This window comes from Mycteria americana, chromosome 22, assembly GCF_035582795.1.
Source record: "Mycteria americana isolate JAX WOST 10 ecotype Jacksonville Zoo and Gardens chromosome 22, USCA_MyAme_1.0, whole genome shotgun sequence".
NCBI classification, from domain to species: domain Eukaryota; kingdom Metazoa; phylum Chordata; class Aves; order Ciconiiformes; family Ciconiidae; genus Mycteria; species Mycteria americana.
The window spans coordinates 1,561,030-1,579,567 of NC_134386.1; the positions used below are offsets into that span (position 1 = coordinate 1,561,030).

Here is an 18,538-nt window from a genome sequence, read left to right on the forward strand (position 1 = left end):
ACACCTCCTCCGGTCCGGCCAAACCAGTTCTGGCGGCCGCTCCCAGCTCCACCTCACCGTGCTGGCATCTGGGCCGGGGCGGCCGCGCCGGCAGGCTGGGGGCGAGGGAGCTGGCGCCCGCGCCCGCTGTGGGAACTGCCCCGAGCCCGCCTGCCGGCATGGCCCCCCATGCTGCGGCGTCACCCCTCGGCCCCGCCCGGCCGCCGGTGCTCGGTGCCGGCGCCCACGCGGTGCCACAGCGCTCGGGGGGCACGTGGACACCGGCCAGCGCTCCGGTTTCGGCCCCAAAATGATTCGCAATGGGTCTGCGGGATGTGCAAGGCCCTGTGCCAGCCCTGCCACGGCACGGCACAGCTCGGCATGGCACGGCACGGCACGGCACGGCACAGCTCGGCACGGCACAGCTCGGCACGGCACGGCACGGCACGGCATGGCTCGGCACAGCCGGCCCCGCCGCTGGTTGCCTGGGCTTGGCAGGGGCAGGCGCAGCCCGGCCACGGCGGTGCAGGGCCGTCCGGCACGTGGCACACGTAACACACGTGCGGCGCCCACGGCCGCGCTGGCGGCTCTCGGTGGCTGCGGGCACGCGCATGCTGGGCCCCGCCGTTCCCGCGATGCTGTGCGGGGCCGGGTTAATCATTGACCTCCTGCCCGGCCCCGGCCCCGTCCCCGTCCCTGTCCCCCGCCTCCCGGCCAGCCCGGGGCCCAAGTCCGTAGCCGGGCAGGACCGATGCCATCGCGCGGCTGCCACCGCCATCCCCGTCCCATCCCTGTCCCCGCCACATCCCCATCCCTGCCCCGGACGTCCCGCTGGCACGGACCCTCTGCTCCGTCCCCGCTCCCCCGCCTTGGCCGTGCCGGAGGGGCCGGGCCGGGGTCCCCCTGCCTGGCCAAGCCCCGGGGTGAGCCCGGGACACGGGGGACGGCCAGGGGTCACGTGGGACACCGATGCCACGGTGGGATACGGCACAGGGCCACCCGAAGCGACACAGGGAACACCGGAGGGGCTGACAGGGGATGTGACAGATGGGGACCCCACGGGGCCCTGGGACAGTGGCACAGCCCCGCCACCAACCTGCCAGCCCATCACCGTGGCCTCAGGTCACCCTGACGCCAGCCCTGTCCTGGTGGCCGTGACGGGGCTCTGATGGGGTGGTGATGACGGTGGGGGGACACAGGGTGTCCCTGGGGTCTGGGACACAACAGGGGGACCGGGGCCTTGGGGCTATGGGGCAAGGGGACCAGGGCCACCAGGGTTATGGGGCGGGGGACTGGAGGGTGTCAGAACAATCGGGCTGGGCCCCAGGGCCACCAGGGCTATGAAGCAGGGGGACCAGGGCTACCAGCTTTAAGGGACAGGGCCGCAGGGCCACCAACATTAAGGGACGGGGTCCCAGGGCCACCAATTTAAGGGGCAGGGTCCCAGGGCCACCAACATTAAGGGACGGGGTCCCAGGGCCAGCAGGAATGTGGGGCAGGGGGACTGGGGGATGTTGAGGCTATGGGATGGGGTCCCAGGGCCACCAGGGCTATAGGGCAGGGGGACTGGGGCTACCAGGGCTATGGGATGAGGGTCCCAGGGCCACCAGGGCTACAGGAAGGGTCCCAGGGCCACCAGGGTTATAGGGCAGGTTCCCAGGCCCACCAGGATTAGGAGACGGGGTCCCAGGGCCACCAGGGCTATAGGATGGGATCCCAGGGCCAGCAGGATTAGGAGACAGGGTCCCAGGGCCACCAGGGCTATAGGATGGAGTCCAAGGGCCAGCAGGATTAGGAGACAGGGTCCCAGGGCCACCAGGGCTTTGGGATGGAGTCCAAGGGCTACCAGGATTAGGGGAGAGGGTCCCAAGGCCACCAGGGCTATAGGATGGGATCCCGGGGCCATCAGGATTAGGGGACAGGGTCCCAGGGCCACCAGGGCTATAGGGCAGGTTCCCAGGGCCACCAGGGCTATGGGATGGGGTCCCAGGGCCACCAGGGCTACGGGAAGGGTCCCAGGGCCACCAGGGCTATAGGGCAGGTTCCCAGGGCCACCAGGGCTATGGGATGGGGTCCAAGGGCCACCAGGGCTACAGGAAGGGTCCCAGGGCCACCAGGGCTATGGGATGGGGTCCCAGGGCCCCCAGCTGTGGGCAGGGGTCCCGGTGGGTGCCGAGGCAGTGGCCCAGGGCTCCCTGGGCCACGGGGGCTGCCGGGCCGGGGGTGCGGAGGCCGTGGGGCGGCGGCAGCGGCGAGGCCGTGCCGGGGCGGCAGAGGAGGAGGAGGAGGAGGAGGAGGAGGAAGAGCCGGGAGGAAGGCGGGAGGGAAGGGACAGGGGCGCAAGCGGGGGGCTGGGATGACGCCGGTGGGACGGGGCCGACATCCCGGGATGGCCAGCGGCCCCGCGGCACGGGGGGCCCCCACCCTGGCCCCGCTCCTACCTGCAGGCACCCGCCGCGTCCCGCCACCCTCCCGCCGGACCGGGGATTCCTGTTCTCCCCGGCTTTATCTACCTGCGCCAGCTCCCGCCCCCGCCTGACATCATGCCGCCCCGGGCCGGCCGCCTGGCACCCCGGTACGTGTCCCCCCACCCTTACCCCTCCCCGTGCCACCCAAGGGTGCCCTCCCGGTCCCCCGACCCCGGGATGGGCCGTTGGGCCTGGCCCCGTGCCGGCAGCACGGGGGGGGGGGGGGGGGGGGTGAGGGGGGGGTGTCCAAGCCCCCCGCCCCAAACCCACATCCCACGCCCCTGGGGTGGTGATGGGGAGTTTCCCACAATGCACTGGGGTGACCCCGAGAGTGAGCGAACCGGGGGGGGGGGGGGAGTAGGGGGGCAGAGCTGGGGGGGGGGGGGCACCCAGGCATCCCTGGGGGTAGGGGGGCACCTGTGGGGTGGGTGTCCTGCGGGTGTGGGTCCGGCACGGCCCAGCCCGCCCCCCCGCCCCCCCCCCGGGGGGGTCCTCGGCCCCAGGCTGTGGGGTTTGGGTCGGGGCTCCCCTGGACCCCCCCCACTTGGGGGGGGGGGGGGGCTGGAAGGGCCCCGTGGGGTGGGGGTGGGGGTGTCCCACGGGGTCAGCCCAGGGACTGGGGTAGGTGGGGACCCCATGAGGTGCAGGAGGTCCCGTGGGGGTCCCACGCAGGTGGCAGGGTCCCCTGGGGTCTGGGGGGTTGTGGGGACCTCATGGGGGGGGCCCTATGGGATGGGGGGGCACCTGTGGGGGTCCCTTAGGGGACAGAGGGTGGGGTCCCTTGAGGGTGCCCATGGGTGCTATGGGGAGGGGTCTCCATGGGGGCTGTGGGTGTCCTCAAAGGGCTACGGGGGACCCCGTGGGGAAATGAGTGTCCCCCCAGGTGCTGTGGGAGTCTCCATGGGGCGGTGGGAGCCCCGTGGGGCCTGTGGGTGGCCCCACAGGGGGTGTGGGTGTCTCCATGGGGTGCTTGGGGTTCCATGGGGCCACAGAGTCCCCAGAGAGGTCCCCATAGGGGCTTCAGGGGGGTCCCCGTGGGGGATGCTGAGGGTCCCATGGGTCCGTGGGTGATCCCTTGGGGTCTGTGGGTGTCCCAAGGCCCTATATCGCTCCCACGGGGGGGTTGTGGGGTGTCAGTGGGGGTTCCATGGGGGGCAGTGGGGGTCCTATGGGTCTGTGGGGATGCCCATGGGACTACAGAGCTCCCGCGGGGTCGGTGCGGGTCCCACGGGGTCGGTGCGGTCCCCACGGGGGTTAGTGCGGGTCCCACGGGGTCGGTGCGGTCCCCGCGGGGTCGGTGCGGGTGCCGCGGGCTCCGTGGGGCCCCGGCGGGCGGGTCGGCCCCGCCGCTGCGCGGTCCTCCCGCCAGCAGGTGGCGCGGCACGGCCCGCCCGGAGCAGACGAGAGGAGTGGTGCCGCACGGCCGGAAGCGCCGCATCACGTGGCGGCACCCGGAAGCGGCGGGCGAGCGGCGGGACCGGCGGCGATGAGCGGCGGGGCCGAGGCGGTGGCGGCGGCCGGGGCTGAGGCTGATGCCGAGGCCGAACGGCGGGTCCGCATCGTGGTGGAGTACTGGTGAGCACGGCGCCGGGCCCGGGCTCCTTCTGCCGGTGCCGCTCCGCCGCCTGCGGGGGCGGGGGGGGGGGAGCGCGGCGGGGCCGGGCCGGGGGGCGAAGAACGGGGGGGAGTGGTGGGGCCGAGGGGCGGTCAGGGGTGTGAGGGACCCGGAGGGGGGCAGTGGGGTGGGAGGGGAAGGGGACACTGGGGTGCTGGAGGCAGCAACTGGGGGAACTGGGACGGGGCATGCGGGGTGCTGGGGGGGCTTTCAGGCACGGGGGGGTAAGGGGGGGCTGAGGAGGGGGCTGGGGGGCTCGGCAGGGGCGGGGGGGGTTGGGGTGCGGGGGAGTAGGTGGGCCAGGGGGTAATGGGATACGGGGGGGCTGAGGGAGCTGGGGTAGTGTAGGAGGTGGGGGGCTTGTGGGGATGAGTGGGGGGGTGCAGGGGGGTAGGAGGGGTTTGGGGATGGGGATTTGGGGGTGGGGGGGTTATTGGGGAGGATGTGGGGCCTGGGGATACAGGCAGTAGCAGGGGAGGCGGATGCTGGGGGGCTCCTTAGTTTGGGTGGGGAGCGTCTGGGCGAGGGGTGCTGGCGGGGGCTCCGCGCACCGAGGCCCCGGCTCTCACCCGCTCCTGCCTGCCCCCAGCGAGCCCTGCGGCTTCGAGCCCACGTACCAGGAGCTGGCGAGCGCTGTCAAGGAGGAGTACCCCGACATCGAGATCGAGTCCAGGCTGGGGGGCACAGGTAAGGGGCTGCGGCAGCCCTGCTGGGGTGCGCTGCGGCGGGGGTGACCCCGGCCTGCCCCCGCTCTGCTGGGTGCTGGGTGTCAGCCCCGTCTCTGGGGAGGGCAGGGGGGCTGAGCTGGCGTAAACCTTGCAGCGAGGCTGGGGGGGGGCCGTGCCTCGCTTGGGCGTATCGCGGGGGCTGCCCCTCACCGAGGTGTCGGAGGGCGCGGAGGCTCTGGAGCCTGGGGGTCTGCCAGGGGCAAGGGCAGGGCCCCCCCCGAGCTCTCCAGGGGTGCGCTCTGTGCTCTGCCGGCCCGGTCCTGCCGCCGGGGGGTATGGCCTGGTGGGTCTGGGGGTACCACCGCGGCGTTTTTGCCTCCCGGACGCTTGTGCCGGGGGTCGGTGTGGCGGGAACGGCTGCAGGACGGGCGTGGGGGTTGGCGGCAGCTGCGCGGGGCAGGAGCACAGCTTACGGCTCGGCCCTGTGTGCTTTTAAGGTGCCTTCGAGATTGAGATCAACGGGCAGCTGGTCTTCTCCAAGCTGGAGAACGGAGGCTTTCCCTACGAGAAGGACGTAAGTACCCGGCCCCGCAGGGTCCTTGCGTCAGCCGGGCTGGTGGCCGCGGGGAGGTTTGTTTTTGCAGCGAGCTCCCCTCCCCTGTGCCCGGTTTTTCCCTCGCCGTCTCCGTTTCATCACCCACCAGCTCTGCCCGAGCTCTGGCGATGCCTCGCGATCCCGTCGGGCGTCGTTCCCCTTCCTGCCGCCCTGTCGGGACCCGCTCCAGGTCCTGCTGCGGTACGGCGCGAGCCTGAGCCGCTGCTCGCGTGGGGAGCGGGGGGAAGGTTCCTGGAGCTCCTGCCCCGGAGTTCCGGCCGCGATTTAGGCCCGCGGCACTGCCCGACCTCCACACGTTGCGTCCAAGCGCTCCTGCCTGCTGCGTCCCCCCACCCCGAGCGCTCCTTCCCCCACCGGACCTCGTGGCGAGGCCGGCCCGGAGCGCGACCCCCTCCCCTCTGTCTCCTCAGCTGATCGAAGCGATTCGCAGAGCGAGGAATGGGGAACCGCTGGAGAAAATCACCAACAGCCGCCCCCCCTGCGTCATCCTGTAGCCCCGCGCCCAGCTGGGATCTCCCAGCGCCTGGCAGCCGGCTCCCGGCCCCCTCAGCGTCCCCCTGCTTCGTTCCTCGCTGCCTTCGTTAGCTTCCTGCGCGCCCGGGGGGAGTAGGGACGTCGGGGGAGACCAGGGACGTCAGGGCAACGTGAGAGCGGGGAATGCGAGAGCGTAAGGAGCCTCCCGGGGAACTGGGGGCGAGAGCTGGGATGGGCAGAGCTGCGGTACTGGTGTCGCTGGGCTGGCCGCGCCGGGGGGGCCGTTCTGGCCCGTCCCTTGGGGTCACGTCCCCGCCGTGCCTGGCCCACCGCGGGGTGCGGCTGCGGCGTGGCTCCCCTGCCCGCCTTTGCCTTCCCCTTCCTCTGCGCTTGCCTCCCCGCAGCGCCCGGCAGCGCAGGGGGGCTCTCCCCTCCCTCAGCCGCTGGGGGTTTGGGGGCCCCCTCCCCAAACACCCTGCCCAGCCCTCGAGGGGAGCCAGGCCGGGTGTTGGAGGGCACTTTACAGCTCCAGACCTCCCAGCAAGTTAACGCAGAGGAAAAACCACTCGCCGTAATCTTGAGCGTGATTCGTTAATGATTAAAGTCTCTCCTGTCACTGTTTAAACCGGTGAGAGGGCAGCGGGGACCGGCTGCCCCAGCCGGGCATGGGAACCCCGGCTTGGCTCCGTCCCCACCGCCAAGAGGTTTATTTAACGGCCGCCAGCTCGCCCCACCTCCCCGTTCTCAGGCTCTCGGCTCTCGCTTTCCGCCCGTAATGACTCTGCCCTTCGCCACGGGGCGGCTGAGCCGGCGGAGGGGGCCCCCTATTTATTCTATACTGTGTATAAACCCAGCGGCCCGGTGCTGAATAAAGGACAGAGGAGAACGTGGCCCCTCTCGTGTCCCTCGAGTACGGGGGCGGGACACGGGCGCCGAGGTGCAAAAGCGGGGTTAGATCGGGTCCCGTCTCCTGCCTGCCCTGCCCTTGGTCGGCGGCCGGGCGGGATCAGGGCTTCCGCCCTCCAGGTAAGCGGGTCCTGCCCTTGGCCGCCTCCGTGGGCGGTGGCAGCTGAGGCCGGGAGGGAAGGGACGCGGTGGTCCCTGGCAGACGGAGCTGGCTTCCCTGCGCCAGCGACGGAGAAAGGGGGAACCATGCAGACAAGGGGAGTAGAAAAAAAAAAAAAAAAAACCAATGTACAATTATGAAATATACATCTCGGTGCGATACGGTCGGCTTCAAAAGAATCCGGGAGGAGCCGGGATGCGGGCCCGGCCTCCGCCTGCTCTCAGTGCAAGTCCGTGTGTCCCGGCGCGGCTGCGGCGCCGGCGGGGAGGGTGGCGGCGAGGTTCACGGGATGAGCCAGAGCGGGACAGCCCTGGAGAGGTGGGTGGTGGCGGAGGAGCCTTTGGGGTGACGGTGGCAGGCTGTCCTCGGGGCCGTGCCGGGGCTGAGCTCCCCGGGCTGCTCCTGATCGCCGTCCGGCTCGGCGCGGCTTGCGGGTCACCCCTGCCGGTGCCCAGCTCCGGGGCGGGGGGGGGGTCCCGGAGCAACACCTGGCACGAAGGGTGACCCCCCTCTGTCCCCACGCGTGCTGCCGCGCTGTCCCACAGCGTCCTGGGCTCTGCCAGCCCTCCGTGGCCGGTGTCACCCCGTGGCGTTAGCACGGACGCCACCAGGCAGAGGGGACGGCCGCTGGCCCCGCGTCCGTGGCTCGCCGTGCCGTCCCTCCCCAAGCTGCCTCGGCGAAGTGTGTGTGTGTGCGTGGGGGGGGGGTCTCTCCACGGCCCGGCCCTACGCGGCTGCGTCGTCGGGGCCGGCCAGGCCGAGGTACTCGGGGTTCTCGGCCGTGGGCGTCGTGCCGGGGCCGCCCTTGGGGCCGCTGGCCTTGGGGGGGTCCTGGTTCCAGTAGTAGGGGTTGTCGAAGGCCTGGCTGAAGGGAGCGGGGGCGGGCGGGCCGGGGGGTGCCAGGTACTCGGGGTTCTCCACAGCGTGGCCGAAGGGCCCCGGGAAGGGGTGCTTGGCTTCCTTGATGAGCCCGTTCTTACCCTGGTGCCCCTTGGCTTTGTCCGGTGGGGACGGGGGCGTGCAGGGGTGCCGGGGGGGGGACCGCTGCTCCCCGGCCTGATTCACGTACTCTGCGGGGACGAGGGACGCGTTGGAGGCCACCGTGGCCAGGCGGGGAGATGGGGGGGGGGCTGAGCGAGCACGCTGGAGGGTGCTCGCTCAGCCCCCCCCCCCCCCCCCCCCTCCTGCAGGGTCCCCCCCGTCCCCCCCGTACCTGGCATGGTGGTGCGGGGGGCCGGCGCGGTGAAGCCCTCAGGGTCCGGACCCTCGCTCTCCTCGGCCGACAGCCCGGTGGGATCCTCGCTGTACCGTGGCAGGGTGCTGGGCTCCCGCACCGCTGGGCTTTGCAGGGCCGCTTTGGCCCCTCCGTCCCCCTCCGGCACCTCCGGCACGGGGCCCTCCGGCCCCTCCGCCAGGCCCTGGGGGGGGAAGGGGAAGGCGGCCAAGCCCCCACCCTCCTCCACGTCGGCCGGGGTCTCTGCCGTGCTCTGGGTGCGGGAGAGGGCGCGGAGTCGGGCGCTTGCAGCCCGACACCAAGGAGCCAGTCCCAGTGCCCGCAGACAGGGACCCTGGGCGGCGCGGGGGGGCTTTGCACCCCACACCCCCCCCCCCCCCCAGCACAGCCGTGGCCGCAGCCTTGCCCTGGGCTGCCCCGGCACCGGGTCACCTCACGCACCTCTGCCAGGAAAGGGGGGCTCTGCCTGGCCCCCCTTCCCTCCCCGAGCCCACCTACCCGCGTGGAGGAGATGCGGCTGCGGTAGGTGGCGGAGGTCTCGGCGCTGAAGAAGCCCTGGTGAGGGACCAGGTACTCCTCGGCGTCCACCAGGTCGTCCATGTCCTCCTCCTCGAGCAGCGCCCGGTAGAAGGTGCTGTCGATGGAGCTGGGCAGCCCGACCATGTCGTTCTGGGGGTGAGGGCAGCGGTCAGTGCCCGCACCGGGGCGGGGGGACGGGACCCCCAGGGACCCGCGTACCTGGATGACCACGAAGCGCTGGGGGTCCCGGGCCATGCGGGAGAACTCGGTGACCAGCTCCCGAAACTTGGGCCGGCACTCGGAGTCGATCATCCAGCCTGGGGCAGAGCCGAGCGCCGTCAGGGCCGGGAACGAGGTGCCACCACCGCCCTGTCCCCGTGCCGCGTCCTTGCGTGTGTCCCCCCCCCCGTACATTTCACCATGATCATGTAGACGTCGATGGTGCAGATGGGCGGCTGCGGCAACCTCTCGCCCTTCTCCAGCAGGTCGGGGATCTCCCGGGCGGGGATCCCGTCGTAGGGCTTCGCCCCGAAGGTCATCAGCTCCCACACGGTGACGCCTGGGGGGACGGGGACAGGGGTGAGCGGTGCCCCGAGCCCCCCTGTGAGTGCACACACCTCCCCCCCCCCGGCACCGAGCCTGGGGATGGGGCCACCGCGACGTACCGTAGCTCCAGACATCGCTCTGGTGCGTGAAGCGCCGGCGGAGGATGGATTCCAGCGCCATCCACTTGATGGGGACCTGGGACAGGGAGAACGGCGAGTTGAGCAGGACCGGGGGGGGGTCTGGCTGTCCCCGAGGGGTCCCCATCTCTCCGTCCCCGCATCCCCGAGCCCCACCTTGCCGCCGTCAGCGTGGTACTCGGTCTCGTCGATGTCGAGCAGCCGGGCCAGCCCGAAGTCGGTGATCTTGACGTGGTTGGGGCTCTTGACGAGGACGTTGCGAGCGGCCAGGTCCCGGTGCACCAACCGCACCTCCTCCAGGTAACTCATCCCCTGGAGGCGGCGCGCGTCAAGCTGACCCCGGGCGCCCCCCCCTCGCCCCCCCAGGTCCCCTCCCAGGACCCCCGGACCCCCCCCCATCCTACCTTGGCGATCTGCACACACCAGTTGAGCAGGTCCTGGGAGCCGATGCGGTCCTTGTTCTCCCGCACGTAGTCCAGGAGGCAGCCGTAAGGCATCAGCTGCGTCACCAGCTGCACCGTGGAGGTCAGGCAGATGCCCAGCAGCCGGGACACGTAGGGGCTGCCCACCCCTGCCATCACGTAGGCCTCCTGCGGGCAGCGTCGGGGGGCTGTCAGGCTGGGGGGGGGGGGGGGGGGGCTGCCGCCGGCACCGCTCGCCCACCGGCACCGCCGGCACACTCACGTCCAGGATCTCCTTGTTGGCTTTGGGCGACGTGTTCTCCCGCAAGACCTTGATGGCCACCGGGATCTTCACGCTCTCCCCATCGGGGATCCAGATGCCCTGGGAGGGGGAACACCGGTGAGGGGGTGCGGAGCAGGGAGGGTCCCGGCCCGCTGGTGGCACCCCCCACCCCTCACCTTATAGACGGTGCCGAAAGCGCCGGAGCCCAAGACTTTCACTTTCTTGAGCTCCGTCTCCTTGAGGATCCGCATCTGGGCCTGGTTGGGGAGGGCCCCGCTGGGCGTCAGCGGCTCCACCAGCTGCAGGGTACAGATGAGTGAGGGGCTGGGCTCCTGGCACGGCCCGGCACTGGGGGTCCGCGTCCCCCGGGAGAGGTCCCAGCGTCCCCACCTCGGTCTCCTGCAGCAGGCGCCGCATGGTGTGCTTCCGCTCCTGCTGCCGCCGGCGCTTGACGCAGACAACGGTGATGAGCAGGAGGACGACGACCAGCAGAGCCCCCACCACGCCGGCGATGATGGACGTCACCTGGCTGCGGGACAGGAGGTGACCGGGGAGGGGGGGGGGGGTGGAGGGGACGATGGTGACAGGGTGGGGGTCCCAGCTGGAGGAGCCCCCCGGCACCCAGAGGGGTGGAAGTCGGGGCGGCACAGGGCACCCGCGCTTGTACCTTGGCTTCTGGTCCACAGGACAGCCGTCCTCGTCCCGGATCGTGCACCTGGGGACACAGCGTGCAGCAGCCCCCCCTTGTCAGCAGCGGCCCCCCCACGGCCCCCTGCCCATGCCTGGCTGCATCCCCTCCGACTCACGAGTGGGTGCAGTTGGTGGGGCAGAGCTGGCAGACCCCGTCTTCGTCCGGGTACTTCCAGACGGGCACGAAGGAGGCGTCCGCCTTCACCCCGCTGGGGCAGCGCCGCACACACTGCTGCGCATCCTTGTAATGGGCGCAAGCCACGCACTGGTCGGCCTCCTGCGGGGGGGGGGTGTCAGGGACCCAGGCATCCGGACCTGCTCCCCCCTCACCCCCCCGCGTCCCCTCCACCCTCACCGATCCGAAGCAGGTCTCGGTGCCGTTCTGGGGCTGGCACTCGGGGTGGCAGGGCAGGCACCGCGTCCCGTTGGCGTGCTCCCGGACGGCTCTGCGGGGCGAAGGGACCGCGGGGTGGGCACGGGGAAGGGATCCCGGACCCCCCGTAACCCCGGACCGGGGGGGGGGGGGGGACGACGACAACGACACGACGCCCTGCCCGCCGTCCCCGGGGCTCGCCGCTTACCCGTCCAGGAGGTTGCAGGAGGCGACGCACTCCTGGCCACGCAGGAACCGCTCGCAGGCGACGCACTGGGTCGGGCCGGGGCCCCAGCAGTGCCCGTGGGCGCAGAGGTGGAAGCAGACCAGCCCCTCGCTCTCTGCAGGAGGGGGGACCGTGAGCAACCAGGGGGTCCGCCGGCGCTCCCCCCAGCCCCGTCTCCCCCGTGAGCGCCGCTTACCGCACTGCTCGGGGGGCTTGTTGTGGGTCTGGAAAAGGCGCTGGCGGGGATTGCGGAAGATGCTGCTCCAAGGCACCTTCTGGAGGAAGCAGAGCTGGGGGTTGTGGTGGACGAGCACCATCCCGCTGCTGATCTCCTGCAGGGCGCGGAGCCCCAGCGCCCGCACCGCCAGGTCCCGCAGCGTCAGCGAGTAGGCGCCGCTGCCGAGACACCGCAGGGTGAGCGCGCGTGCACCTCCCACCCCCCCCACACACCCACACACCGTCCCGTCCCGTGTCCCCGTGTGTCCCCGTGTCCCTGCCCGGCTCACTTGTGCAGCACGCGGCCCCGGATGACCCGCAGGTTTTGGAAGACACCCAGGTCCTGCAAGCCGGGCGGCCAGGCGGCGATGTAGAGGAAGCCTGTGGGGAGCCAAGCGTCACCACCCCGTGCCCCCCCCGCCCCGTCCGCAGCCCCCGGCTCCCCCCGCTGTCACCTGTCAGCTCCTCCAGGCTCTCGAAGATCCGCAGCAGTTTGGGGTCCAGGGGCGGTGTGTTGGTGCTGGGGTCCCTGCCGGGGATGGGAGGAACGTTGGAGCGGGAGGGGGGGGGGGGGGAGTCCCGGCAGCCGCCTGCGGGCTCGGTGCGGGGGGCCGGGGCGCTTACCCGGCGAAGGTCTCGGGGAGGAAGGCCAGGCTGCCGAAGATCTTGGTGCAGCCGGAGAAGTGCTGGATGTTGGAGGCGTTCACGGCGCGGACGCCCTTGAGGAAATCCACTCCCAGCCCGTAGCACACTGCGGGGGGCACAGCGGGGCTGGGGTGCTCCGCTGGGACCCCCCGCTCCCCACAAAATGCTGCTCCTGCCCCGCTGGCCACGGAGGGACCCCCCCCAGGGCACGGCCAGCACCCCTTGCGCATCCCTGGGGTCCTCAGAGTGTCCCCCCCCCCAGGCACCGGGGGGGGGCTGCTCACCCTCCGGGCAGGGCTTGCTGCACTTCTCGCACTTCTGGACGTTGTTGACGGTGACCTCCTGGCTGTTCTGGGGACACACGAGGGTGCAGGACCCCACCTCCGTCGCGAGGTAGTTATCTGGGGGGCGCGGGGCAGGGGGTCAGGGCCGCGGCGGCTCCGCACCCCCCCCCCCAGCACGGTACTCACAGGGACACTGGCTGACGCAGCTGGCGCCGAAGGTGTAGCGTCCGTCGCGGTTGGGCACCGACTCGAAGGTGTCCGAGTTGTAGATGACGAGGGGGGGACAGTGCAGCTCGCAGATCCCGCTCCGGTTGAAGTTCAGGCACGCCTGGGGGGGGGACGACAGCCGGCGTGGGACCCCGGCGTCTGTGTGTCGTCCCCCCCCCCCCCCCCGTCCCCGGTGCCCCCCGTCCCCGGTGCGCACCAGGCAGTCGGAGTGCTTGGGGCCGGTGCAGCCGGCGGCACACTGCTCGTGGCAGCAGTCCGTCGGCTTCGTGCCCTTGCAGCGCGGGCAGCCGTGGCAGATGCTGTTGGTCACTGGGGGGGGGGGGGGGAGAGACGCGGTGGGGACGAGGACCCCAACAGCTCCCCCCCCCCCCCCCCCCCGGGGATGTGGGGGTCCCCAGGATGAGTAGCTGGGGGGGTAGGTGGGTTCCCAGGGCAGGGATCTGGGGGGGGATTCGGGTGCCAAGTGGGGGTAGTGGGGATCCCCAGGGCAGGGATTTGGGGGGGGATTCGGGTGCCAAGTGGGGGTAGTGGGGATCCCCAGGGCAGGGATTTGGGGGGGGATTCGGGTGCCAAGTGGGGGTAGTGGGGATCCCCAGGGCAGGGATCTGGGGGGGGATTTGGGTGCCAAGTGGGGGTAGTGGGGATCCCCAGGGCAGGGATCTGGGGGGGGATTCGGGTGCCAAGTGGGGGTAGTGGGGATCCCCAGGGCAGGGATCTGGGGGGGGATTTGGGTGCCAAGTGGGGGTAGTGGGGATCCCCAGGGCAGGGATTTGGGGGGGGATTTGGGTGCCAAGTGGGGGTAGTGGGGATCCCCAGGGCAGGGATCTGGGGGGGGGTAAGTGGAGGCCCCCAGGGCAGGGATTTTAGGGGTCTCTGGGGCAGGGATTTGGGCACCAAGTAGGGGTCAATGGGACAGGGATCTGGGGGGACACGTGGGGTCTCCAGAGCAGGGATTCTGGGGAGCCCATGGGGAGCTGGGGGCACAAGTGGAAGGTCCAGGGGGTCTCTGGGGCCAGGATTTAGGTGGCAAGTAGGGGTCAATGGGGCAGGGACACGCAGAGGGAGGGAGGGTCCCCAGGGATTTTGCAGGGGCCCGCAGGTCGGGGGCTTTGGGGGTCCCGGGGCGGGGGGGGGGGGCGCAGAGCTGGCTGCAGGCCCTGTACTCACGCGTCTGGCAGTCCTGCGGCCCCTCGCCCCAGCAGTGCCCCTCGGCACACAGCGCCCGGCAATCAGGACCTGCACCGGCAGAAGCCGTGAGCGGGCGATGCCGTGGGGGCCGGCAACCCCCAGGCCCCCTCCCTGGGTACAACCCCCCCCCCCGCCAGGGTCCCGGTGCTCACAGCTGCGGCTGCGGGTGCTCTCCACACGGGTCTCGCCGCGGAGCTCGTTGTGCCGGTGGAAGATGTCGGACCAGAGGATGGTCTCCTGGAAGCAGAGCTGGGGGTTCCTCTCGATGCGCACCCCTCCCTTCAGGATCTCTGCGTGGGGACAGGCGGGGGGGGGGTGGTCACCACGCGGGGGGGGTGGTCTTGCAGCCCCACGGGGACTCCCCGCCCTGGGCAGGGACCTGGAGCCCCACGGGGACACCTTGTCTCGGCCAGACACCTGCCACCCCACGGGGACACCCAGTCCTGGACGGGGACCTGCCACCCCACGGGGACACCCAGTCCCAGGCAGGGACCTGGAGCTCCAGGCAGGGACTATTGGGGACCGGCAGCCCCAGGCAGGGCCGGCAGCCCCGTGCACCCACCCCAGGCAGGACCCGGCAGCTCCCAGGAGAAGCCACCCGCAGCCCCAAGCACCCTGCGCCAGGAGCGCCCACCCCGGGGAGGCGTCCCCGACCTGTGAGGTGCCGCATGCCGAGCTGGCGCAGCCCCGGCGTGCCAGCGGGGCCGGCGTTGCCCACCACGGTCAGGGCGTAACGCTCCTGGAAGAGCTGCGTCCCCCGGATGATGCGCAGGCTCTGCAGCTCCAGCCGGCTCACTTGGTTCTCCGCGATCAGCACGTAGCCCTGCACCTCCTTGATGTCCTGGGGACGGGGGGAGAGGGGTGAGGGGCCGGCTGGACCCCCGCCATGCCCCCCCCCGGAGCGTTCCCCCCCCTACACACCTTGAGGAAGGTGGTGTCGGCGTCGGGGGGCAGGTAGGTGAGCTCCAGGTTGCCCTGCACCACCTGGCAGCCCTGGTAGAGATGCCGCAGGGTCTCGTAGTGGCTTTCGGGGCTGGAGGGACGCAGCAGCTTCATGTCGGTCCCCGTGCAGACTGTGGGGACGGAGCGGGAGCTCAGTGGGTCCCCTCGCTCGGCCCATCCTCGCCCCTGTGGGAAACCGAGCCACCGGCGGCACCGGCCTCCGCAGGAAATGCCGCGGATCCGGTGGCGGCCGTTTATCTCCGGGGCTGCTCCCAACAGCTTCCGATGGGCTTCCTGGATCACCGCTCCCCCGGCTCCCGCCCCGGCATGTGGCAAAGCTGCTCCCGCTTTGGCACCCGGCCCCGGCCCCGCATGAGGGACAGCCGGGGGCCGACGTCGCCTCGCGCCCGTGGTGGGCGTTGGGTGCTGCCGGGGGCCGGGCTGGGACCCGCAGCCCCGGCCGTGCCGTGCCGGGGGCCAGAGCGGGGGCCGTGGGCAGGAATGCTCTGCCCACGCCGGCGGGGGGGCCGCGCCAAGACAAGACCTGATTGTTGAGCGGCGACGGCTGCCGGAGCCCGGCCGGCCCCATCCCGCGGGGGGCTGCTGGCCAGGCGACCGTCCCCGGGGCATCGGGGCGGGCGGGGGTGCAGGGTGGGGGGTGCAGGAGCCCGCCCTGGGCCCCGGGCCGGGCGGGTGAGTCACGGCCACGGGTGGCACAGGGCCCCCAGCCGCCCGCTCCTGGCAGGAACCGCCTTTTCAGGTCGGGCGTGTTTGGGGAGCAGCGGTGACGCAGGGCTGGCAGGCACGGCCCAGCCCCGGCGCGCCTGCGGCCCCCGGCACCCCACCACCGTGCCGGCACGACCACCCCCACGCCAGACCCCGGCCCAGCTCCGACGCTGACCCCGGCGCGGCTCCAGCACCGACCCTGCCACCGCCCCAGCGTTGGCCCCGGTGCCGCCAGCCGGGCACGGGGCAGGGGGGCACCGAGGCACACGGGGGTCGGGCAGCCGTGCCTCGCCCTCCGCCCAGGGCAGGGGTTTGGCGTCCAGGTCCCCGGCTGGAGGGGGCTGCCAGCCGCGCCGCGGCTGAGTGACAGCCCCCGGTGCCGGCAGCTGCCTGCACCGGCCTCGCGGCCGGGGGACCGGGCTGGCGGCCGCCTCCTCCGCCTGCTCCGCGGCCACCGAGCCAGGGAGACCGCCCTCAGGCACGGCCAGGGAGGGGGAAGCCCCCCGAATTTGGGGTTCAGCTCTCACCCCACTGCGGCGGCCTCAGCCGGGCCACCGGAGGGTTCCCCCGTCCCCCCCCGGGAGGAAACTGCGCCGTCGCGGCGGGCGGCCAAAGCTCAAGGTCTGCCCTCCACCTGTCCCGTGGCGCAGGCAGAGGATGCCGCAGGCTTTCCCAGGGCGAAGGGCGGGCGGGACGGGCGAGTGGCAGCGGCAGGGCCAGATCCTGGTGGGATCCGGGCTCCATCCCGCGGGCTTTGGCCCTGCCTGCCCCTCCGGGCCGCTGGCCGGGCAGCGGGAAGGGCAGTCGGTGAGCCATCCTGCCTGCCTTGCTCTGGTGGGCAGCGCCACGGCGGATCGCCCCGTCTGCCCGCAGGCAGCCGCCAAAGCGTCCGGCAAAGCCCATCGGCCACAATGCCCATGGGGCCGCCCCGGCTCCGGTGCCCCCCGAGTCACCCCCTCCCAGCCAGCACACGGATCCAGCCCCAGGGACGGGGTCGGGGCTGCGGGGACACGCCGCTGTGTCCCCAGCCCGGAGCCGGGAGCTCCCCCGGCACAGACCCTCTGAGCGGGGCGAGCCGTGGGGTGCTGGGAGCAGAGGGCACCCGGTGGGTCCCCACGCCCCAGCCCCACGACCCCGCACCGGCTCAGCCCCGCTGGGCATTTGCTTCCCAAACCCCCCCCCCCCGGTGCGGGACCTGCCCCCCAACACCGGGCTGCGTGCAGGCAGCACGCAGGCCCGGAGCAGGCAGCGGGGGTCGAACCCTCCCGGTCACTTTTGGGGCTGCTGATCGCCCACCTTAGGGCCACCAGCCCTGTCCCCCTGCTGTCCCCGTCCCCTGCCAGCCCCATCCCCGCGTGCCCGGCCGAGGCCTCGGGACAGGCAGCGCAGGCAGGGCTCCTGCCCAGGCTGCTCCCGCTCCCTCCCCGGCCGCTCTCCCGGGCTGGGCAGGGTGCGGCACGTCGAGAATGTGGATGGGAGCGACGGGGACGCACCCACCCACCCACCCACCCGCTCCGTGGGGCACCGTGCCTGCCCCAGCACCCCGCGGCTCCCTGCCCTGCGCCCCGAAACCTCCCCGCGGCTCCGGGAGGGGAACGCCGGGAAGTTGGGGTCCCCCCGTCCCCGTTTCCCCCGGCGTTACCGGAGCCCTGGGAGCGGCTGCAGCCGCGGGGGGCGGGGGGGGGGGGGTCCCCACTCGCGTCCCCCAAACTCCTCCCGGGGCTCATCCCGCTCGGGGGGGCCGGGGCGCAGCGGGCCGGGCAGCCCCCTCCGGCCCAGCGCCTCCCAGTCCAGCCCAGTCCAGCCCAGTCCGGCCCCCAGCCCCTGCGGGCGATCGCGGCGCGGGGTCGCCGGGGACGCGCTGCTCGCGGCGGGGAGAACCGGGGGGGGACCGAGGGGGGCACCGGGGGGGGGGGGGGGGGGGATCGGGGCGGGACCGGGACGGGCGGTCCCGTCACTTCCAACCGAGCAGCCCCCCGGCACGCCGGACCCTCAGCCTGGTGCCCCCCCCACCCCCGGTCCCCTCCCGCTGCCCCCCGGTCCCCTCGGTGCCGGTCGCTCCCGTGCAAAACTTTGCGCAAAGTCCCGCCGCCGCCGGGGGGGACGCTCCCGCGGCCCGGTGTCCTCCCGGTCCCCGGTGTCCCCTCGATCGCCGGTGCACCCCCCCCCCCCCGGTGTCCCGCGGTCCCGCTCCGGTCGGACCCACCTTCGGCGGCGGCGGCGGGGCAGAGGGCGGCGAGCAGGAGCCCGGCGCAGAGGCAGCCTCCGGCGGGGATCATGGTGCTCAGCGCGGGCCGCGGCCCATGGCCCCGCCGGCCGCTCCGGGAAAGTTTGCGGTGCGGAGCCGCCGCCTCCCGCCGCTCCCGGGCTCCGCCTCGCGGGGCCGCGCCGCGCTCCCGGCCCCGGGCGAGGGCGCGCCTCCCCCCCCCCCCAGCTCCCCGCGCGCGCTCCCGCCGCCCCCGCCGTCCCGGACCCACCCCCCCCTCACCCCCCCCCCCATCCCCCGGGAGCACCGGGGACTCCCCCCGCTCCGGGAGCTGGGGGCTGCCCCGGCTGCGGCGCACAGCGCCCGGTGCGGGTACCCCCCCCCCCCGTGCTCCCGTCCCGGGGTCCCGCTGCGGTCCCGGCGGGGGCGGCACCGGCTGCAGCGGGTGGGGTGGGGGGGGGTGTGGAGGCTTCGCCGTGGGGTCGCCTGGAGGGGGGGGGACACAAGCCCGGTCCCCGTCTCCTCACCTGCTCCGGTGGGGCTGTGACGGTCACCGGTGCAGGGGAGGGGGGACAGTAATGCCCCCCGGGGCGGGGGGGGGGACAGTCCCGGGGGGTGCGAGGGACAGGTCTGACACCCAGGGATGGTCCTGGGGTACGGGGACAGCCCGGGCCATGGGGACGGTCCAGCAGCATTCGATGGGTCCCCAGTGAGGTGGCCCAGAGCTGGCGTTTGTCCCCCACCCTGGGCACAAGCCACCGGTGCTCGGGGAGGGACGGGGACAGGGGGTCCCTGGGAGGGATGGGGA

General features: G+C 72.9%; 2 protein-coding genes across 4 annotated transcripts; one reads left to right on the top strand and one right to left on the bottom strand.

Moving 5' to 3' along the window:
• The first annotated feature begins 3,901 nt into the window (after positions 1–3,901).
• On the top strand, positions 3,902–6,710 carry MIEN1 (migration and invasion enhancer 1). Its single transcript, XM_075522776.1, has 4 exons — positions 3,902–4,022; positions 4,652–4,749; positions 5,228–5,304; positions 5,757–6,710. The coding sequence occupies exons 1-4, from the start codon at positions 3,934–3,936 to the stop codon at positions 5,838–5,840; spliced, it is 348 nt and encodes a 115-aa protein (XP_075378891.1). The 5' UTR covers positions 3,902–3,933; the 3' UTR covers positions 5,841–6,710.
• Positions 6,711–7,015: 305 nt separating this feature from the next.
• On the bottom strand, positions 7,016–17,898 carry ERBB2 (erb-b2 receptor tyrosine kinase 2). 3 transcript variants are annotated; one of them, XM_075522775.1, is made up of 27 exons: positions 17,731–17,898; positions 14,778–14,929; positions 14,511–14,697; positions 14,009–14,146; positions 13,836–13,904; positions 12,865–12,977; positions 12,627–12,768; positions 12,441–12,557; positions 12,136–12,262; positions 11,967–12,040; positions 11,802–11,892; positions 11,492–11,691; positions 11,278–11,410; positions 11,052–11,142; positions 10,813–10,973; positions 10,674–10,721; positions 10,397–10,535; positions 10,183–10,305; positions 10,007–10,105; positions 9,727–9,912; positions 9,479–9,634; positions 9,305–9,380; positions 9,052–9,198; positions 8,859–8,956; positions 8,619–8,789; positions 8,100–8,373; positions 7,016–7,956 (listed from the first exon to the last, which is right to left on the bottom strand). In XM_075522775.1, the coding sequence occupies exons 1-27, from the start codon at positions 17,801–17,803 to the stop codon at positions 7,613–7,615; spliced, it is 3,729 nt and encodes a 1,242-aa protein (XP_075378890.1). In that variant the 5' UTR covers positions 17,804–17,898; the 3' UTR covers positions 7,016–7,612. The 3 variants fall into 3 exon arrangements, with proteins under 3 accessions (XP_075378890.1, XP_075378889.1, XP_075378888.1); XM_075522774.1 differs by having other exon boundaries at positions 10,813–11,142; XM_075522773.1 differs by having other exon boundaries at positions 11,278–11,691.
• Positions 17,899–18,538: the final 640 nt, after the last annotated feature.